At 36.7% G+C, this 20,089-nt stretch overlaps 1 protein-coding gene across 1 annotated transcript; it reads right to left on the reverse strand.

The window, feature by feature from the left end:
- Positions 1-13,717: 13,717 nt before the first annotated feature.
- LOC144349874 (tachykinin-like peptides receptor 99D) lies at positions 13,718-19,859 on the reverse strand. Its single transcript, XM_078008242.2, has 4 exons — positions 19,198-19,859; positions 17,271-17,421; positions 16,679-16,878; positions 13,718-14,509 (listed from the first exon to the last, which is right to left on the reverse strand). Exons 1-4 carry the CDS (start codon positions 19,857-19,859, stop codon positions 14,317-14,319), a joined length of 1,206 nt encoding a protein of 401 aa, XP_077864368.1. The 3' UTR covers positions 13,718-14,316.
- Between the last annotated feature and the right edge of the window lie 230 nt (positions 19,860-20,089).

Consider the following 20,089-nt stretch of genomic DNA (forward strand, 5'->3'; position numbering starts at 1 on the left):
ACGTATATGATGTACATGCTGTTTTACAAAGATCAATAAATATGGGCATTTACAATCAGTAAAATGAATCTTGAAAAAAGGAGCCCACACCTGACTTGGAGAAACTCGCATGTGTTACGTTCCTGCTCTAATCAGTACTAAAAGCATGGTAGATGTCACACCGCGTCGTGTATTGATCGATATGGGTCCCATGCAAAGGCGTGTGGAATACATTGTTTAAACAAAATTGGGACGCGCGCTACGTGACGATTGTAGCGATTTAACTGCGGCAGCGTTGATACAGGCACGGCGTAATAATTAGAAATTGGACTTGTGTATATTTGTTTTCCTGCCAATTGGATGTGTGAAGAGGTCATTCAATTTGCGTCGAGCTGAGTCCTTATATGTCAACGAGCCGCTGTCATTATGAAGTGAGCCGGTGATCAATATTGGATCAGAGGTTGTACAGTAATTTGGTTAGTAGTTTCAAACATGATAATCGCGATAGTCAGGACAACAATAAGTTAAGGTGGGGGGGCGGGGGATGAAAGTTGACAATAAAACAAATCTAGGTCGTGTTTTGTTTTCTAAACCCGTTATTATTTCAACCATATCACTGAGGTCGTACAGTATTCCTACAGCAATATCTAATGGTGTGAGAAATACATCGATTGGCTCTTTTATTACAAGCATGAAGTGGTTCTAATCCCAACTGTTTAACGTTTTAAATGGTTCCATGCCTTGTTTTGCGATTAGCGTTTAAAGTCGACGGCAAATAAACTTGATAGTACGTCGAGTTATCTGAAGTACGGTGTTGTATCAGGGGGAAATTCTTTTCCTCTGGGTTCTCCACACTTGCCAGGAGGAATATCGTCTCGGCTTTCTATCCCGTCCCCTTGAGGTACGGGATCGGGAAAGTCACTAAACTTTACAGTCAAATAGACGCACACAACAAAATACGTGTCAACTCTCGTCTTAGTCGGTCATTCGGGCACTCTATAAGACACCGCGCCCTGGGGAAAAGTCCCCAAGACTATCGCAAGGCTGACCCAAGATTCTGTCTCTAAATTGTGTCACGACTGCCCCAAGACTCTCCAGGACTGGACTGCGTCTGTCGTGCTGTACTCGCCAAGACCAACTAAAACAACTTTATTCATTTTCAAAACTCTAACCAATTACAAAGCAGAAAAAAAGACTCTAGGGCGTAACCTTCAATCATAAAGCCAATCACACTAAGTACTGAATACGTCATATTTTTTGATTAATTGTTCACTACATTAATAACTACGAATACCAGCTGTCAGAAATAGTAGTCCGAATAGCGACGGTTATCTCGTAATTAGTTCCAAATCACTGAGTCGAGTTCCGTCCAGGACCTCGCCTGCCTAAACGTTGACAGACATAACACAGCCATTCGCTAATAATCAGCTAATTAAGTCGATTAACAGATACGCGAAAACAATTTCATCATAGTTGACAACATAGACAAATGCGATTCAAATTTGTAACTGGGTCGGGGTTTTGATGGTTTAGAATTGATTATGCATTTCTGTCTGCAATGACAACAACAATATCTACGTATATAATCGAGCATTACAGGCATTGAAACACGACATACCAAAGCGACGAGCGAAATTGACCTGTCTGCTTGAATAAGTCGAATGCTCATCTTGGCATGATGTGACACATGAGATGATATTTATTAGAGAAATAATCGATTCAATCAAGTACTTAATCTGCAGTGATTGACTGAATTGGGAATTATTAGAAATATTAGCTTCAAGAGTTCATTATTCCGCATTTTGGTCGAGCAGTGATATTCATATGTACTGGCAGGTTTATGCGACGCGTTCCTTCAAATTCACAAGAGGGTATTATGGCCTCGTGCACTTTTCAACTATAACCGCTATATTGGAAAAGGTTTTCTACAGCTATAAGGAACAAATACAGATATGGCTATCATAATATCAAATATTCAGACCAAGGTATACAAAGTTATTAATAATCAAGTCTTATCTATCTAAGCTCAAAATATCGAATAAAACTATTATTATGTAGGAGTGCTATATTCTCGAGCAGAAATCGCATATTAATTTGGTTCGGCTACAAGGAATGTTGTCACAGTGACAGCACTTCTATTGTTAACAATGCACGATGCATGACAAATTTAAATTTGGTTGAGTTTTTGCATTTGTATTTTCATTTGTATTGACAAAATGACTACAAAAATATTGTGGATAAATGTAATTTTTCGACATTCTGAAACACGTGGTACAATTATTTTTTAAGGTTTTGCATTGCATGTAATCATTATATATCGAAGATCATCATGCCATTTAAGTCGCATCGTTCCAAAAATAAATTTCTTAAAAGTATTTGCTCGGACACAATAACATTTCTGTTACTCACACTGTCACCTAGATACTATTATATATAACTGTTAAGAGAATATGATTAAACTAATCAAAAAGCTATTGATGATCACCTTACCCACCGGACTATAATTTATTAAAACCTGCAGCAACCACAAAATGCGTGTCGAAAAATTTGCTATACTTCTATGCTGTTTTGCCTTCCAATATCCCTCGTTATGTGATTTATTATGGAGACTGCATTCTAAATTACTATTATGATACTGCAAGTCGTTATTCAAAATGAAATATAATTCACCCATTGACTTATTTTAAACATCTAACATTATTTGAATTGTAAAAGCAATTTTCAGATTAGAGCAAAGTGTAAATCTTCTGGGTAAACATTGATCAGTTATTTGTGAATGTACTTAAGAATTGACTCTCGAGAAACATAGCGTTACTGAGATAAATCTCAAATAAAGTTACCATGTGCTTTGAAGAATACATTTAGCGGAAACTTCATAGTTGTACATTGAGAAAATCCATTCGCAATTACGGAATGAAACAGACCCAAGCACAATACTTTGATCTGAGGTTAAATCAATACATGAGATGCCACTTACTGTTTGTGGAGTAAAAATAGTTTAAATACACTTCATATTTTTGTGATTACCATTGATAACATTTCTGACAAGTCGGTTTATAAGTTGCTGTGAAACTCAAATATAGATTTAATTGTTTGATGTACTGAAATATACAGATGTCTTCATGGGAAATGTTTAAATTAGGCAAAGTAGAGTGATGTTCTGAATTTTGGTAAAAATGGACACATCTGGTTCCCGTAAATGTACTTTAAATTGAGTTACCAGTAATTCAATTTGCATTCAAAACTCGCAATAAATTAGAAGAAAATCGAACCGAATTTTGATTTTACTAAAGGATTTGCTATATAATATATTCATATCACTTCGTGGGCTAGTTTGTCGAAGGATTTTGAAGAGTTCTGCCACATATACGCACGAGTGATAGACGAAATATTGGGTGGTTTTTGATAACATATCGTGCCGCCACGGTTTATTAACACAATAGACAATCGTCCTAAAGATATAGCACCCAGTCAGTAATGAACAAAATACTTTAACAATTGATTCAAGTCATTTTCTATTATATGTTGTACTTTAAAGTACTTTTGCCTAAAAATAATTTATTTCATATACAATACGCATGTGTTTTTAAACGTACGTATGACGAAACATGTGGATATGGTCCACACTCAAATCATCGCTTCAATGAATTAGAACACATGCGACTCACTCAGTGATGTGTAACTGAAATTTAACCACATTTCAACAACATTGGAGTGTGCAAATTGGTACTTCAGTCCCACAGACGTAATACACATATTGTATGAATACTCTAGAGTCTGTTACCGTTGAATAATACCATTTGACTGATTATATTTATTTGTTAGAATGGTTGAAGAGACCGAAATGTCAATTCTGGATATTTAATCCACGATGGATTGAATAAAATATTCTAAATATAGAACCGCTGTTGGATATAATTCCCGCCACATCCACTCAAAGTATGCGTATATGTGTTGTCGTCGTTCTCACGCAACGCTGAAGGCAAAAGCTCAGGGCACTAAACGAGTTCCTCGTCATATTAGCAATTAATACCCGGCACTTGCTGTTACACTAACTAAACCGCCTATTCACTCTGAAAGGGTATTTGTGTATTTTGTTCGTGTATGCATACAACATTAATAATATCGTGGATAATCGTTTGGAAGCTAACTCTCACATCATTGGTATATGTTCTTTCCCATTAAGATCCAATATTTTAAAACAAAATTATGTCGTTTTTTTTAACATTCGTTTGTTGCACCATATTACTAATATACTACTGCCATGGTTCACATTGTTCAAACTCCTGTATGATTAGCGTTTTTGTGACTACAAACACAACTAAGGCAAAAATGTGCTTGAAATGTGACAAAACCTCATTTTACAAATTGTTATTATTTTGCGCAATTTAGTTGACGTTATATTGTTTGTATTATTACTACTATATATGAATATACACAACGCTATTAACAATAAAATCTGTCTTACCTGAATTTCGCATGGACGTTTCGTCCCGCCGACTATTTTCCAAAAGAATATAAATTGAAGGGTGTGTAATCAATATAGACGTATTCATGTGTGTACAGGGGAGTGATCGTTGCCTGGACAGCTAGTTAGTGCATGGCGATGTTTAGTTTTTAATCTGCAAACAACGACAACAAGTTTGCTCCATACTGCAAAACTCCCTAGTTCGACGTAAAATGTTTAAACGGGCCGTTGCTAACATATAAATTCAACGCATTAATTCAGTGTTTGTCCTTTTTTAAACAAACATATTCAATCATTTGTAGAAACTATACATTACATCATTTCTTGCCATCTTTCAATTTAATTAAATATACATTAACGAGCAAAAGAACATCGATCAGCAAGATACAACAAAAGATGGCGCGCTTTACAAAACGACTACGTCACTTTGTCACGTCGTTTGTGAATGTCATTTACTCGATTGATAGATGGGTTAACAAGGTTATTGTTTGCTTAACGAATAACATTTTTAAAAATTGCACACAATTGTCATAAGATTAATTGAAATGTGTATTAATCAGCAGTTGACATTTTTTGTTTGTATTTTGTCGCCAACACACAACATTGTTATATGCACTCCGCATTGAATATATGGTATTGTGTCGACCTAACACAAGTCTGTTTGCTGATTAATATTCTAGACAACAAAATATACACTTGTTTAGGTCAACCTCGTAAAGCCGCTTTCAGTTAATTGATTATTTCTTCTAGTATGTAACCGAGCTAGCTTTTTGGATGGAAAGTAAACTCAAGGTTCTCCACTCTCCACAATTAAACAAAGTCGGGATAACAGAGATTACACATATGTTAGACTTGCCCGCGTCTGCTTAGTGCACAGTCATGGACAGGTATGGTTCAAGGATGTACACTGATGCCACATGTCAGGACCTTTTGTTGGAAGATCAAGACGACTGATTAGTGGCACTTCATTGGATAAATCCAACGCATTACATGCTTGGATAAAGCTTATTTTTAAGATAGGAAATAGCACATTCAAAATCGAAAGTGGATTTTCGTGTTTTGTGATTAAATCTCGATGATCACATATTTCGGCATTTCAGTTTACAGGCTGATTAAACTTATCACAGTATCATCTATGAATGTATCCTTTTGGATACTTTGTTAATTATGACCAACTAACTGCCATTACAATGTACTTGCTGTAGTACTAGATCTAAATTATATATCACGCTTTCATTGGTTTGCAAAAAATAAACAAAATGGCGGAGATATTCAACTGTTTAAATAAAACTGTCAGTTTGATCAATTATATGCAATTTGGAATATTAGTTGGTCACAAACTGATTCTTATGATATGAATGAATTATAGGAACGTCCAAGCGATAGTTCACACTGCAAAATATACTTGTTCACACTACAAGAATGACTAGTTCAAGAATGACTGGTTCAAGAATGACTGGTTCACACTGCGAGAACGCCAGGTTCATAGTGCACAAATGTTAGGTTTACACGGCACGAATTCCAGGTTCACACTGCAAGAATGCCTGATTTTTACTGAAAGAATGCCAGGTTCACAATGAAAGAATGCCACACTGCAGGAAAGACTGGTTCGCGCTGAAAACATGTCTGATTCACACTTCAAGAACGTTTGGTTTACATTGCAAGTATTCATGGTTTTTAGTGCACAAATGTCTGATTCATAATCCAATAATGCTTGGTTCGTAATAAATAAATGCATGACTCACACTGCAGGAATGACTGACCAACGCTGTATCAATTTTTTGTTACACTGTTTTCACTGCGAGAATGCATCTCAGATCCTTACATGCTTAAAGACCGATACGAACAGTTACCATACTTAACAAAACGTCATATGAAGATTACTGATATATTCATATCATCTGTATTGAAATAATTCGGAAGCATTGGATATATAGTGGGTGTAGCATTTGGTCTTGTGTGCAATATAGCAGTATTTCTAGCTAGTGAACGGGCTGTTGTTGAAACATACTAGTGGGTTCATTGCATATTATAGTGGTATTATTTCAGCACCTCATGTCACATGGTTCAGTTGTTGTACGGGAAAACATTTTAGTCTTTACAAGTACATTATATTTTAGGCTATCAAGTTAGTTGAATGATACAATCTTTGAATGGCAACTGAGATACTGTGAGTCAGTGCACTGTGATATTAGTTGACACGAATGACCTTGGTGTTCATGTCATTGCACATAAATGATCGAAATGTTTAAACGTTTTGTAGATTGGAAGTAAATGCAATTTATCCATCAATCAAAAATACTCACTACAAACTTTTTCAAAATGTTCGTAAATGTATGGCAGGCTGTCATATACAAAAAGCATTTTTGCAACACCATATCAAAAATGCGTCAGAGCCTGGTCTCGTATTTAATGAACATTCTACACGAATAATTCACCAATAGGACACGGACATAAAACAAACATATATTTATAAACTTTTTCTGAGTTTCATCTGTCCAGAGTTTTAGATCTCTATCTTACCAACTACCCATGATATCGTGAATTTACTCGATTGATACAATCGGCTCAGTTCGCCATTTTTAATTTGCCATAATTAACCCAATGGGAGATCAATTTTGAGTATCATCTAACGCAGTAACAGTCAACGTCACTTTAATGATCGGTTAGTTGGTCAGCGAGTTCAAATTACTTGTAATAATATGCCACTACTTTTGCCAATCAATATATTGGTAGCGCAGTTAGTATCTAATAAGGAGACATGTGTCATAAATAAACATGCCAGTGTTGTTCTTATCTTTTGTTATTATCACTCTCTTCCATTCTCCTGAATGACTTTCTAAAAACCCTAGCCATAAATATATACACGCCTATCATATTGTCATCATCTAAGGCTATATTCTCCGTCATCATAAAACATATTCGTTAACATCAATTGCATAATACTAGTATTATGAATTATATTCTATATGATGATTGCGCCATTGTTATAGTAACAGTGTGCCGACACGCCCCTAACCATAAGCCATCACAATTTGTCACATTACTGTCAGGTGCCAGTGGTAAACTTTATATAAGAAGTTCGAACTCATGGCCGTTGTTTGAATTGGAATCTTGCAAACGGGAAAAGGATTTTAAATCAGCAAACAATTACCAGCAAAGACATTTATATGAACAATACTTCATGCATGCTACATAGCACGGAAGATACTAATGTATGTATTTGCCGGGAATAGTTGGAGGCTGCTTTTATTAATGGCTTGAGCTTGACCAGCCTTTTCGTGAAACAAAACACTTCAGAGTGAAATTATATATTTGAGATGTGTATATAAATATTGCTTGGAATTGTATTTTGAATGCGTGGCGCATAAACGAAGTACACATAGACGTTACATTTCATCCTGTATTTAACTGGAAGCAACTTTTATCGTATCTTTTCTCCACATTGTCGCTGCATTTTAGACAACCTGTTACCTAGACATCTCAAAAATTCCATACTATAAATTATTGCAGTAAGCAAGAATGGAACCGATGAGTGGACAATTAAATAGTTTTGTTTTTAATTAGGCTGTGTTCTCAACATTAACATAGTTGGCGTAAGCTTGATCAATATGACGTTGCCAGCCTATAACCAACTTATCTGATTTATCTGGATTTAGGTGTAGCTTATTTTTCTGCATTAATTTCATATTTTCAAATCACAAATGCAGCTTAGCATCCGATTAGTATTCGGTTAAGTTTCTGTTACAAGGTCATGTGAAGTTGCGTTTCATCAGCTTACACGTAATGCGATACATCTTGAAGTTCAATAATCCTCACTAACGGAGATACATGCGTATTAAATTTCCGTGGACCGAGCAATTAGACCCGGGGTGCAACAGACTTCAAAACACAAAAAGACTATGTGCGCCCTCTAACAGAAGCAGACGTTCAAGAGATACCGAAATACTTTGCAATTTTTACAATTATACTATATCATGTTTATATATATATATATATGGTCTTTATTCACAAATTTAAGGCCATCAGCCCATAAAAGTATTTACACATACAAGAAGAATATTCGAAAAATATAAATACTTTACAGAATATTTAAATAAAATCACATATCTCACTAAGTTTCAATGCATGAAAGATGTATGCAGCCAGTGGTTGTAAAATGTCAGAATGTTGAGAACTAACAAGATCTATAAATGTATCAAAAGATGGGGTATTATATAATGTATTGAGTAAGTACGAGGTTCGCAATTCATGGTAATATGGGCAAAAAGAAGATAGTGAAACTCATTTTCAATTTCATCTATGTCACTAAGAGGGCAAATACGTTCGTCTCTCTCAATTACACCACGATCTCTTTCAATGCGAAGGCAGTAAGAAGAACATCAAACCGAAGAGCTACTCAATGGGAATAAATTCCAACAGATTTTAAGTATTTTTTTTTTCCGACTGCAACGTAACCTTAAATTTCTGATATGGAACAAATATCAGTAAGCCACTCAAAATGTAGGCATTTCTTAAAACGAAATGAAAATACACTTACAAATTCCTGAATATTGCCAACTTTCTGCGAATACCATGTGCTAATTTACATAAAAACAATAGTTTCCTTATGTCTGCCACCCAGGTAGGCTTCGCCCTCACCCCCGATTCTGCTATGTTATATAACATGTTGTAGTATTTACGTGGGTATCGGTTACTTGGCATATTGATGATTTTTGCCCAATATTTGATGCATCGTTTTGCGGCGTAAAATATGTAAATGCAATAAGCAATTTGTCATTATTTTGTATGCATTAATGACTGACAAATTCTCCGTGTGGCTTCCTATTCAAATTCGACATGGAACCTATAGCGACGCATACAACGCGTGTTCCAATTTCGTGTAAACAATAAAATTTACACGCGTTGAAAACGTGTTTCAGCACCAGCTTCAGCGGAAGTCGCATACCCGCGGCTTTGGCAATACTCAGCATCGAGAACGACCACCAGTGGAGACATGACGGGCGTGCTCACAAACTTCAATTCAAGGCAGAAATTTAAAAAAATATTAAAAATGAAATACCATTTATTCCATATATCCTGACAGTTCTGTTTTATAAGGCAGTTTAATATTGTACGATATCTTCATACTATGAAATCTGATTGGTCCATGCAGGTTAATCTACTGACATCACGGCTAACTATCAAAAATACGCAATTTTTTCAATATGTTGTCGTTTTTAAGGGTTGTTAGTATTGTATCACTACAATTATGTTACTTCGAATATTAATTGTAGTCTCAGATATCAGTGAAATAAATTTGTGTTATAAAGCGGTATATACACTAGGCACCGTTTTTAATTATTTTAACCTCGTACGTGCGTGTCTTTCTTGTGGTTATTTCTCACGGATGGTGGCACAAATTGAATCAGTAATTGCATAAAGGTAAACGTTTGGTAAAAGGTGTCTATTTATGAAAATGAGACTGAAACATATAAAACGATGCCTTGAATACGCTTTCAAATTAGAAGCTTCATGGGATAAACGGGATATTGTATCCGTAATTATATCACATTTATTAAACTCGTGCAGTGATTACATTTTGTTCTTCGTCGAGCGAGGCCCTGGGCAAATTGTAGGTTCGTTCATAAAATATTTTCTGTGTTATCAAAAGGATGGCGTGAAAACCAAAATACTGTAAAATATAGTGCATGGTTAAAATTACTTGTAACATAAAATAAAATACTATCTTTACCAAACATCAGGATATTGCCGTCCCCTGTGTATATACGGAATAAAGTTATGAAACGCCGTGCAGTATCTTCGTGAGTTTTTATTGTTAATGTCTTATTTTCTACGTCAAAAATATGCCGAACTTTGATGCAAAACCACCTATGGCTCGGCACTATAATATATATTCCGAAACATCTATCTGGCAGAATTAAAAATAACAGAAAACGTTGTACAGTTAGTTGTCTTTATTGTGACGAAATCGTGGAATATATTCGCATTTAAAAATGCCGACACTATTCTGGTTTTTGAAAAAAAAAAGTTGTATTTAACTTTATGTTATAGAGCCGTGCGTGAGTCTACACACAGGGATTTGGGCAAACTTATGTGTTTTAATAATTATTAAATAATAAAATGTTATACAACTTTTCATTTACCCCACCCCCCTCCTGGTATCGATTTCAAGTAATCATTGATCTTTGTTTATACCACTCTTTCCTTTATCACAATCTTCTTTACGCGCTAATGTTATATGCAAATTTTAACGCGCGATGTAGACACACCTTCATTTTCTCATAAAGACACCCGACCTCATATAATAACCACAAGGCTCAACCTCTATCTCAGTTACATCCAGAACTTGTGTCATCAAATGCAGGATCTCCGGATCTTTACTCTGTTCGTCAACCAACCTACTTCGACATAACGAAAAGGAAAACGGCTCTGACTTCTCAGTGCCTGTTACTGCCTTATAATTAAACGAATTATCCTTCACTTTACAACTCTAAGATCGTGAACTCACACCAGCAGGGGAAGACCCTTTCGTACCATCAACGCCCCCGCCAAAAAGGTGACCAACAAATCAACATCCTTAAACACACTACACTTCCTGTCGTCATTAACCTCGCTACGCCCGCCAGCACAAACCCCAGAGGGCCACACAACACACGCAGAAAAATACTCCTGGGAACTTACCAACCAACCGCTCGGTACTATACTCAAAACTCGGCGTCTCGACAACACACATCACCGGCACCACTTCGCAACCAGCAAAGTCGTTACCAAGCAACATGGCAACGCCCTTAACCGGTAAAACACAAAAACAACTAAGCATCTAACCAACTCAGACTGTAAATCCACTCGATGCAATGGAGTAGAGGTTACACCACACTCCACCCCACTAATAAGTACGTTTGCACCAACATAAAAATCTCCAGAAACTGGCAATACATCTTCAGAAATTAAACTCCGAGACGTCCCTGCGTCACGTAAAATCTTAATCGGCTGCTTTACAGTAGTACCAACCAAAAACACAAACCCACCAGTAACAAACGGGCCATACTGATCTGGAACCTCTTCCTCAAACACAAATTTATCATCATCAACACCACTTCTACCACCAACAATCAGAGGAAAAGGCCCCTTTAGAAATGTGATGACCGGGCGTTTTACAATAAGCACAAGACACACCAGAATCTTGACTACCCGAATCGGCCGGAAAAAATGACACTTTCTTTTCATTAACCTCAGCCCTAAAACTGCGGACAGGCTTATCCCCTTTTTAGGAGTCAATTTGGGTTGAACTTTAAACATAAAATCTTTGTGAGTAAGCGAATACTCATCAGCCAAAACCGACGCCTGGCGTAATTTAGTCACCTTTTGTTCGTTTAAATACCTCTTCAAGCTTTCTGGTATACATTGCTTGAACGCCTCTATCAACACAAGCTCACTAAGCGCATCATAATTTTCCTGAACCTTGGTGGACGAACACCATCTGTCAAAAAGAGACTCTTTCTCACGAGCATATTCAACATAAGTTGGATTTCAAGTTTCTGATAATTACGAAACTTCAAACGATATGCCTCTGACACCAATGCATAGGCGTCCAGGAAGCGATGTTTAACATACTCATACTCAACGCTTTGATCGAGAGTGAGATGTATACCTCTTGTGCTTTACCAAAGAACACACTTAGTAATAACACTGTCCAGTATTCAAAAAACAACTTCAAATTACGAGCCAACTTTTTAAACTGAGAGAAATATTGATCTACATCTTTCTCCTGAAAAAGAGGCACCAAACGAATAATCCTACCAAAATCGAATTTATACTGGTCAGTTGTTTCCCTTGTTTCCCTTGTTTCCCTTGAAATTGCATGGGAGACTACCTGAGCAAACTAGCTGGTGAAATTTTTGTTTTGATTTTGTCACATTATTGTGATGTCATATATTTATAGTAAAAAGACGTGCCGATTATTATATATTCTAAAATTTGCATGTATTTCCAACGTATAACTCGTTTTTGCGGTCGGCACATACAGGATGTAAGCTACTAATAGCGTGCAAAGTTGTGCAAAGTGAATGCAAAGTTGGTGGAGTTGCGTGAATATTTGAACTAAGTTGTTTTCAAATCTAACCGTTCAGTTATAAAGTAGGAAAAGTGAATAAAATGCAAGTGAAAGTCCCGTATATTAGCAGAGTGCCATATGAGCCGACCGTACCAACATGTTCTAAAACAGCCCAGAATGATATGAAAAGCATTTGAAAAGTTGTTGGCTTTGCTAATATATTTGATCTAAGTCGCTAAACAAAAAACCGCCAATTGCTAAGAATAAGTGAAGTGACGAGGTGTTGGTCGAATATGCCTCATTTGGCATATCCCTCAAACAGGTTGTAACATCCATACGGCGTGTAGATGTTTGTCACAGTGTAAGTCTTACTTATTTATATTGATAGGGCCACCCACATAACACACAGTGGACAGGCGTTCGTGCATTGCTATAATGGGGTAGACAAGACAAAGCACAGAATAAAACGATGAATAAATTCACTAAAATAGGGGATTGCCCAAGTGTGTATCGGTAACAACACAACACCGAAGAGTCTTACTTGCAGGGTAACGCTGTTATTTTGGAGGCACCGCTGAAAGCAGGAGATCGAAGAGCATTTCATACAAGTCTTACACAATTGCTGATTGTCAACAAGTTTTGTGGTCGGAGTGTTAATTTTCTTCTCAAATCCACATTCTATAAACTGTTTCAATATTTGTCAAATGTGTACTTAGCGCCGACCTAGATTTCCTTACTTGGCTTTAACCTTTAGCCGCTGCAGACGATGACAGCAACATCATCACGGTACATACTCATAATCTCCCAAAGTAGACGACACTACCTCTCAATGAATGTCTAACGACTCAGATATTTTTTTCTCGATAAGTTGCCTGAAACAGTAAGAAACAAAATTCGGTTTATATTATTAAGTTAAAACGAACGTCAACGTAATCAGTATTCTGCTCAAAGTAACTAAACGGAAGTTTTGGTAGTCAATTAAAACTCACCAAAGAAACTTTTGTGGTTATAGCACTAAATGCCACAAACGAGGTTCGGAACAAAATGGCGGTTTATTGCGGAAGTCGAAGAACCCGTAACTGGTCGTAACTAGGATAGTAGCGGCTCGGCTGATACGCCAAATATGGCAAATTTCTTTCAAATGTCATCACTGATATCGATTGAAATTATCCAAATGATTGACTTCAGCAAAGTACATACTGCGACAATACCAATCAGAGAGCAGGTTGTTTATTAACAATGTTTTCGACGTAACAAATTATGCCGTGCATACATGCTGCGACCCAAATCACAGCAGTCCCTATGAGCGAAAAAATACCAGGTTGAAGAATAATAGTTGCTCTTTCAAATTTTACCAATGCCTTGCCTATATTTTACCGATATATGCAGAATAAATCAATAAAACTACAGAAATTGACTCTATTTATGAATGATAAACGGTTTGCCCGAACGCACGACACAGTTGGAGGCGTGGCCTATTCAGAATGTGGCAACAATCAGTCATAAGACTGGTTACGAACCAAAAACGAGTTTACGACTCGGTTAGCCTCGCTCAACTGGTCTGTAACCAGTCTTGGGATTGGTTCTTGACAAATTGGTTCAAGACTTCATCATACCATTACCTACAAATATAGTTTAAAATATACGCCCCGTTGTCTATCGTCCATCATTTTTGGCCGGAAGTAACACAGCATTTCACTTTACAATGAAACATTTGTAATTTTGGTAAGTTTGTAGCCTTGCGTCATTTGCTTGTTTTGGTGTGAGAGTACTTTCTTCCGACAAAATCAAAGATCATTACAATTGTAATGATTCAAAGCGTATTCTCTAGCATGGATTCGTCGACCGTTGTTTTCATGTCTGATCCGTTCCTCATCAACTTCATCCCTTGAGTAGTACTATACGTGCCGCTCAGAGTTGTTGGTCGTTGAGAATCGACCCGTTCATCTTGCGCCCATTTGAAACACGGCAGCCACCGAAGGGCCTTCCTGAAGCCGCGCCGGAATCTGTAAGAGAATAAATGCGTTTCACATAATCAAGGACATACTGAAAACGCATTTTGACGCAAGTAAGTCGTCATATCCGCCATGTTGTGTAGTACGTCATTAATGTCGCCATACGTCATCAAATCCGCCATTTTGCTTCATAGTTACACCACAATTTAATTGGCAATGTTTTACATTTGGATTATTGGGAAATCTTGAGAATGGTATAGAAACTTGTATTACAGGGTGATGACCGTGTGCGTTGTAGAACAACACCAAAATCCAGGTGTGCTTTGGTAAACTGAAATACAAATGTTTTAGTGTGTGAAATGGTTGGTGTTCGCGAAATATAATTCTGATCTTATATTACCGTACACGACTATGAACATCGTATACGTAGTTTGTAAGTTATATAAGACGTCGTGAACTTGGTGAGCTAGTCACGTGAGCAGCATGTGATTGTATATATGAATACTATCTTTAAGTGAAATGACGGACACTTCGGAGTGGCTGCAGCACACTAATTGCACATGTGAACATTGTGTATGTAGTAAGGAATGTGCAGAAACATAATGAACTCATAGTAACAAACTGACGCATTATATCTCGTATTGAATAATATTGCAAACGATTTCGCCCTGTTTATAAAATACTAAATGAAAATAAATAAACTTCAACTTTATCTGCACTCTTGAAAGTAATTTTTCGTATTAAACCGCGAAAGCGCCATCAATGAGGTATATCAAATAATATAAATCATGATATTAGAGGATTTAGCCGCTGGTGGCGCACTAAAATTTAGTCAACATTTGCTGACTGAACTGTCCAGGTGAATAAATAGTGGAGCCACCAACGGCCTTTTGTGTAGAGTCTTGGTTGGTCACACATGCATTACATTATGTACAACCACGATCCAGAAGCATGAGCCGGATTCTGATTGGTTGGTAGGATGCAGACGCATTGGAGATTTAAATGCCACATGCAATAGTTAAAGTTCATTTCAAGATTGAGGATATTTTACAAAAAAAGAGTAAATGGAAAGTGCTGTGATTCAAGAAAGTAAGATAGAGTGGATATAATGTGTGTATATGTATATAAGTATTACATTTAACAGTTAACATTTAGCAGGGGGATCGTGACCCTTTGCAATGAGAACCAGTGTGACCGGCGTGCCAACGTGATTCTAAAGTGTTTATAATACAAGTTAAATTAGCTTTGTTTTAATTTACCCGTTAATCAAAAATCAATATATATGTATTATACATGTAACTAAATGAGACGTGCAAGAAAATTGAATGATAAGGAGTGTGCTTTATGAAAGAAATGTGATTGATTAACATATATACTAACTTATATGAAATAATCTCGTCCCATAACTCTTTAAAGCCGAGTAGCTCATTGAATCTACTACTTCCCCCAGAAGCTATTTCACTAATGCCCAAATAATTAAAAAATAGCAGACAACCGGTTAGTAAATATCAATTCAGACACGGATCTAAAACCTTGTGCTCTACATGATGTCTTAATGTAATGGTTTCATCAAAAAATAGTCATGCAATTCAGTCACATTCCATAGGGGAGCATACGACGTGGGACAAAACGACCAACCAGAAACGAGCTTTGCTTTCACACTCGTGACATCATCTTATTTCTGATCGCGGATACGTCATGTACTCGGTTTTTGTTTGCCACTTTTGTGTATCCCAACAATTTGTTCCATTCATCCGAGGTATAGTGTACACACGGAAGCAAATGGAAAACTTTGCTTGAATCCTGTTCTAAAGCTATAAATTAATGGAGTGAAGCATTGGAATGCTGGTAGTATATGATAAACAGAGAGTTCAATTTAATTATACGAAGGAAACAAAATAATCTTGCGTATTCTCAGAAGAAGGGATTTAGACATAGTAATGCGCTGATGGAAAGTTCATTGGAAAGACGGCCAATATTGACTGTCTTGAGCAATAATAAGGCGATTGTATGAACAACTGACTTCCTCCGAAGCAAACCAAGTCTTTTAATGTATTCTGAGTTTGTCCCAAGCAGGATGTTTATTGTGTAGTAGCCGTTAATATCGTCGATAATCTCCACAACCTGTCGCAATTAAACCTTTAAGTACTTAGCTTCATATGCTAAAGGTAACGACATTACATAGTTACCAGAAGAGATATGATGTGGGTGACAACTTACCTATCGTTCAGCCAGCAGTAGATGAACGGATTGTACATTGAATTGCTCATTCCCAACCAAAACACAGCCATGTAAATCTCACGGGCATTAGGATGACTGTACAATACATCGCTGTAGCTTCGTCCCAGTAGGAAGTAGATATGAACCGGAAGCCAGCAGATTGCAAAGATAACAACGACTAGAATCATCATTTTCACAACCTGTATGCAAAACAGGTAAACGTCATTACATACCGTACATTATTTTTTGGTCACACATATCGACAAATACTTACATTTGGTCAAATACATTTTATTGTGCTTTATTTCAAATAAAAATGGTATTCCAATTAAATATAAATAGGTGAATGAATAAATTAAGGTAATGAACCATGGCTAGTGGCAATAATCTGATTCATTGCTACATCAAAGAGAATCTCCATTTCATATAACGAAGTCAATGGAATACGACAGTTGTTTGCCAAGAACTACTAGCGTACGGTGGTTGATAACATGTGTACTTTGATATATTCACCTCTTTACCCTGAATTCTATATATCTTTCTCCAACTTGTACTTAGTTGTGTCTGTGAATTATAACTACAATATACATACCTTTCTTTTTGCATTTAACTGCTCTCTGTGTCTGTTTGATATCTCACCAGGAGCCTGACTGCCCCATAGCTTAAAGCCAACGATACTATAAGACACGCCTTGTGCAATCAACGGTAGGAAGTACGTGGCCACCATGTAACTGAAGCTGTACCTACATATATACAAAGTAAAACTGTACTTGACGTTTAATTTCACTTCCTGTCGTATCCACGCCAACAAAAACAGCGATCTGTGTATTAATAATTGTTTCATGACATCATTCACCCACACCATGATCAAAACTACAAAATTGTCACAATTGTGTACACATCTCTATCTGTACATATCTCTAGTATGTAGTATAGTAGAAATGAAGAGCATTTGGGTACATGGAACATAGCGAATATTGCAACTCGCACATTGACTATCACGTAACATTATCATCTACCATCAATTGTTACATTTTATCGAATCCCACTGCCATAAACCCAATAATGTTTAAGTCGAGGTAGACTAAGAATCTGGAAAAATTTCACAAAATTTCAATTGATATATGTTTCACAAATCATCAACTGATATTACTTGATATATAGACCGACAATACTAAGCGATGACGTAGTATAATACGTTTATCGGGCATTTTTCTAAGAAAATGTACCTTTTTATTTGCACTATCAATCTTTGACTCGTCCTTTATTGACTGTACATTTAATTAAAACGTTTAATTAACTATGGAAGCGTACAATAATATATTCCAATCATTAGTTTGAAGGTATTGGAAACGATGTCACTGCAGTTGTAGTCATCAAACACGTTGTTAAGACTACACTAAAAACGTGTAATAGAAATCACTGCTTCATTCAGAGGTTTAGTTTTTCTTTACACAACTACGTCGATCAGTCGGTTTAAATGGGTGATTAAAAAGACGGTCCCACGCCTCTTATAATGATGCAAGGTGTTCTGAATAAAAACGCATTATTTTAGCGTCCAGCGTATGATATAATCGCCTCGTCTAGCAGAATTGATGCAGACACATTTTTATGATCGATTTATCTGTTTGAAATGAAATACTTCACCATTTTATCAATACATGTTATATTACAGCCGTGCCTCCTTGCATAGCCTATAGTACCGTCTACGTAGCGAAATAACCAGAATACGTGTTTTTGTCAGTGACCCCAGCGCCGTTAAACTAAATCGTTGCCATTAACTTATACATCAGTATAACGTGTGTGAAATGCTATCTTATCACGCAGAAACAAACTTAGTGTAATTATTGACGTATAGTTAGACTATACGTATATACATTTCGTATCACTCTTATATCACGTGTTATGTTTTATATTAAACCTATACAGTTAAACTATCTTTATTAACAGATAGGCAATTTAAATTAAAGTTGTGTTTCACTATTTATTTGTCTCCACGTATAAATTAAATATAAATTAAATCAGAATTTATTTATGGCAAAATTTCCCCCTTATTACGAAATCCAGCGTTATGCGTGAAATCGAACATTGCATTTTGATGAAGTAAATATATCTCAACGCGATAATCGCCTATGAAACCTATGCATTTCGACGCTGAACTATAAAACAAAGAAATTCAAGTTCAAAATCAAATTTCACACAATATGCGAAATCTCGCAGTGCACTAAAAATCCCTTAACGACGGAGGTAATAAAACGTATTTAAGAATAACAAAATGATTCGGGGAACTGTTTGAAGCAGGGAATGCAAGGAAATACACGGATATCGTTCAGGTAATTTAACTTCCGCTATAACTCGCCTTCTCATTGTACAGATACACATACAAGCATTTTTTAATCTTAGATGCAAAACGTTCATTAATATTTCAAACTTTGTGATTTCAGGATATTACTAATATATCATTAGTATTCCGACCTTCATTTTATAACTCATAATATCATGCTTTAATTTAGACTTACCAGAAGTACCAATCTCCATAATTTTCTTGGTCGGGCCATATTGTGGCACATACTCTTCGTACGTGGATGGGTGTGTCCGTTATCGCAGGAGGAGGACATGCACTAAAGTCGATATTGGTAAATATAAGCCAAGGGAGGGCGATTGCGGCTGACGTAATCCACACGACGGCGATAATTGTTTTAGCCAGAACCTTAGACATCCTCGGTCTCATGGGGTGAACTATCGCGATATATCTGTCTATACTTATAGCCATTAGAGTGAATATACTTGAAGCGACTGTTAATGGCGAGATAAATCGTACGATCTTGCAATATGCATTCCCAAAATACCAATCGTTTCGGAGGACGTAGCTGAAAGTGAACGAGATATTGAAAATTGCGTTTAGGGCATCGGCGAGAGCTAAGTTAACGATGAAATAGTTAGTCACTGTTCTCATACGGCGATGGGCGAGGACGATCCACATAACAATGCAGTTTCCAACCGCAGCTGTTACAATCATCGCGCCAAAAAGTAAAGTCCATATAAAGGTCTCTATGATTGGCTGTTGGAAATCTTGACATGTGTCGTTCCAGTTGTACTCGTAATCGTATTCTACTGAAGATATGAATGTGGAATTTAGAGTGAAGTTCAAACTTGGATTGTACGAGAACGACAATGCCATAATTGCAGATTTTTGATTGGAGATTCACAATTGGTGTCCGTTGTTGGGTGAAGAAGACGTGGCAGCACAACGTGACAGCACAAATGAAATTCACCGTTTATAAATCTTTTCGTTGAAATTTGGAGGTGTTAACGTCCGGGGATCTATCGACTTAGTATACGAAGGTCGGGCCCGGTTAATGCGAGATGATTACCTTCTCAATAATCACACGCTTTCATCATTGAGCTGCT

This window comes from Saccoglossus kowalevskii, chromosome 19, assembly GCF_978046115.1.
Source record: "Saccoglossus kowalevskii chromosome 19, keSacKowa6.1, whole genome shotgun sequence".
Classification (NCBI taxonomy): domain Eukaryota; kingdom Metazoa; phylum Hemichordata; class Enteropneusta; family Harrimaniidae; genus Saccoglossus; species Saccoglossus kowalevskii.

Excerpts from the sequence above, each read along its gene's own strand:
- LOC144349874 (XM_078008242.2), bottom strand. The coding sequence starts at position 19,859 with ATGGCATTGTCGTTCTCGTACAATCCAAGTTTGAACTTCACTCTAAAT. Across the intron at positions 17,422-19,197 it reads TATGGAGATTGGTACTTCTG|GTACAGCTTCAGTTACATGG; the intron begins GTAAGTCTAAAT and ends GTATATATGTAG. Across the intron at positions 14,510-16,678 it reads TACTGCTGGCTGAACGATAG|ATTCCGGCGCGGCTTCAGGA; the intron begins GTAAGTTGTCAC and ends ATTCTCTTACAG.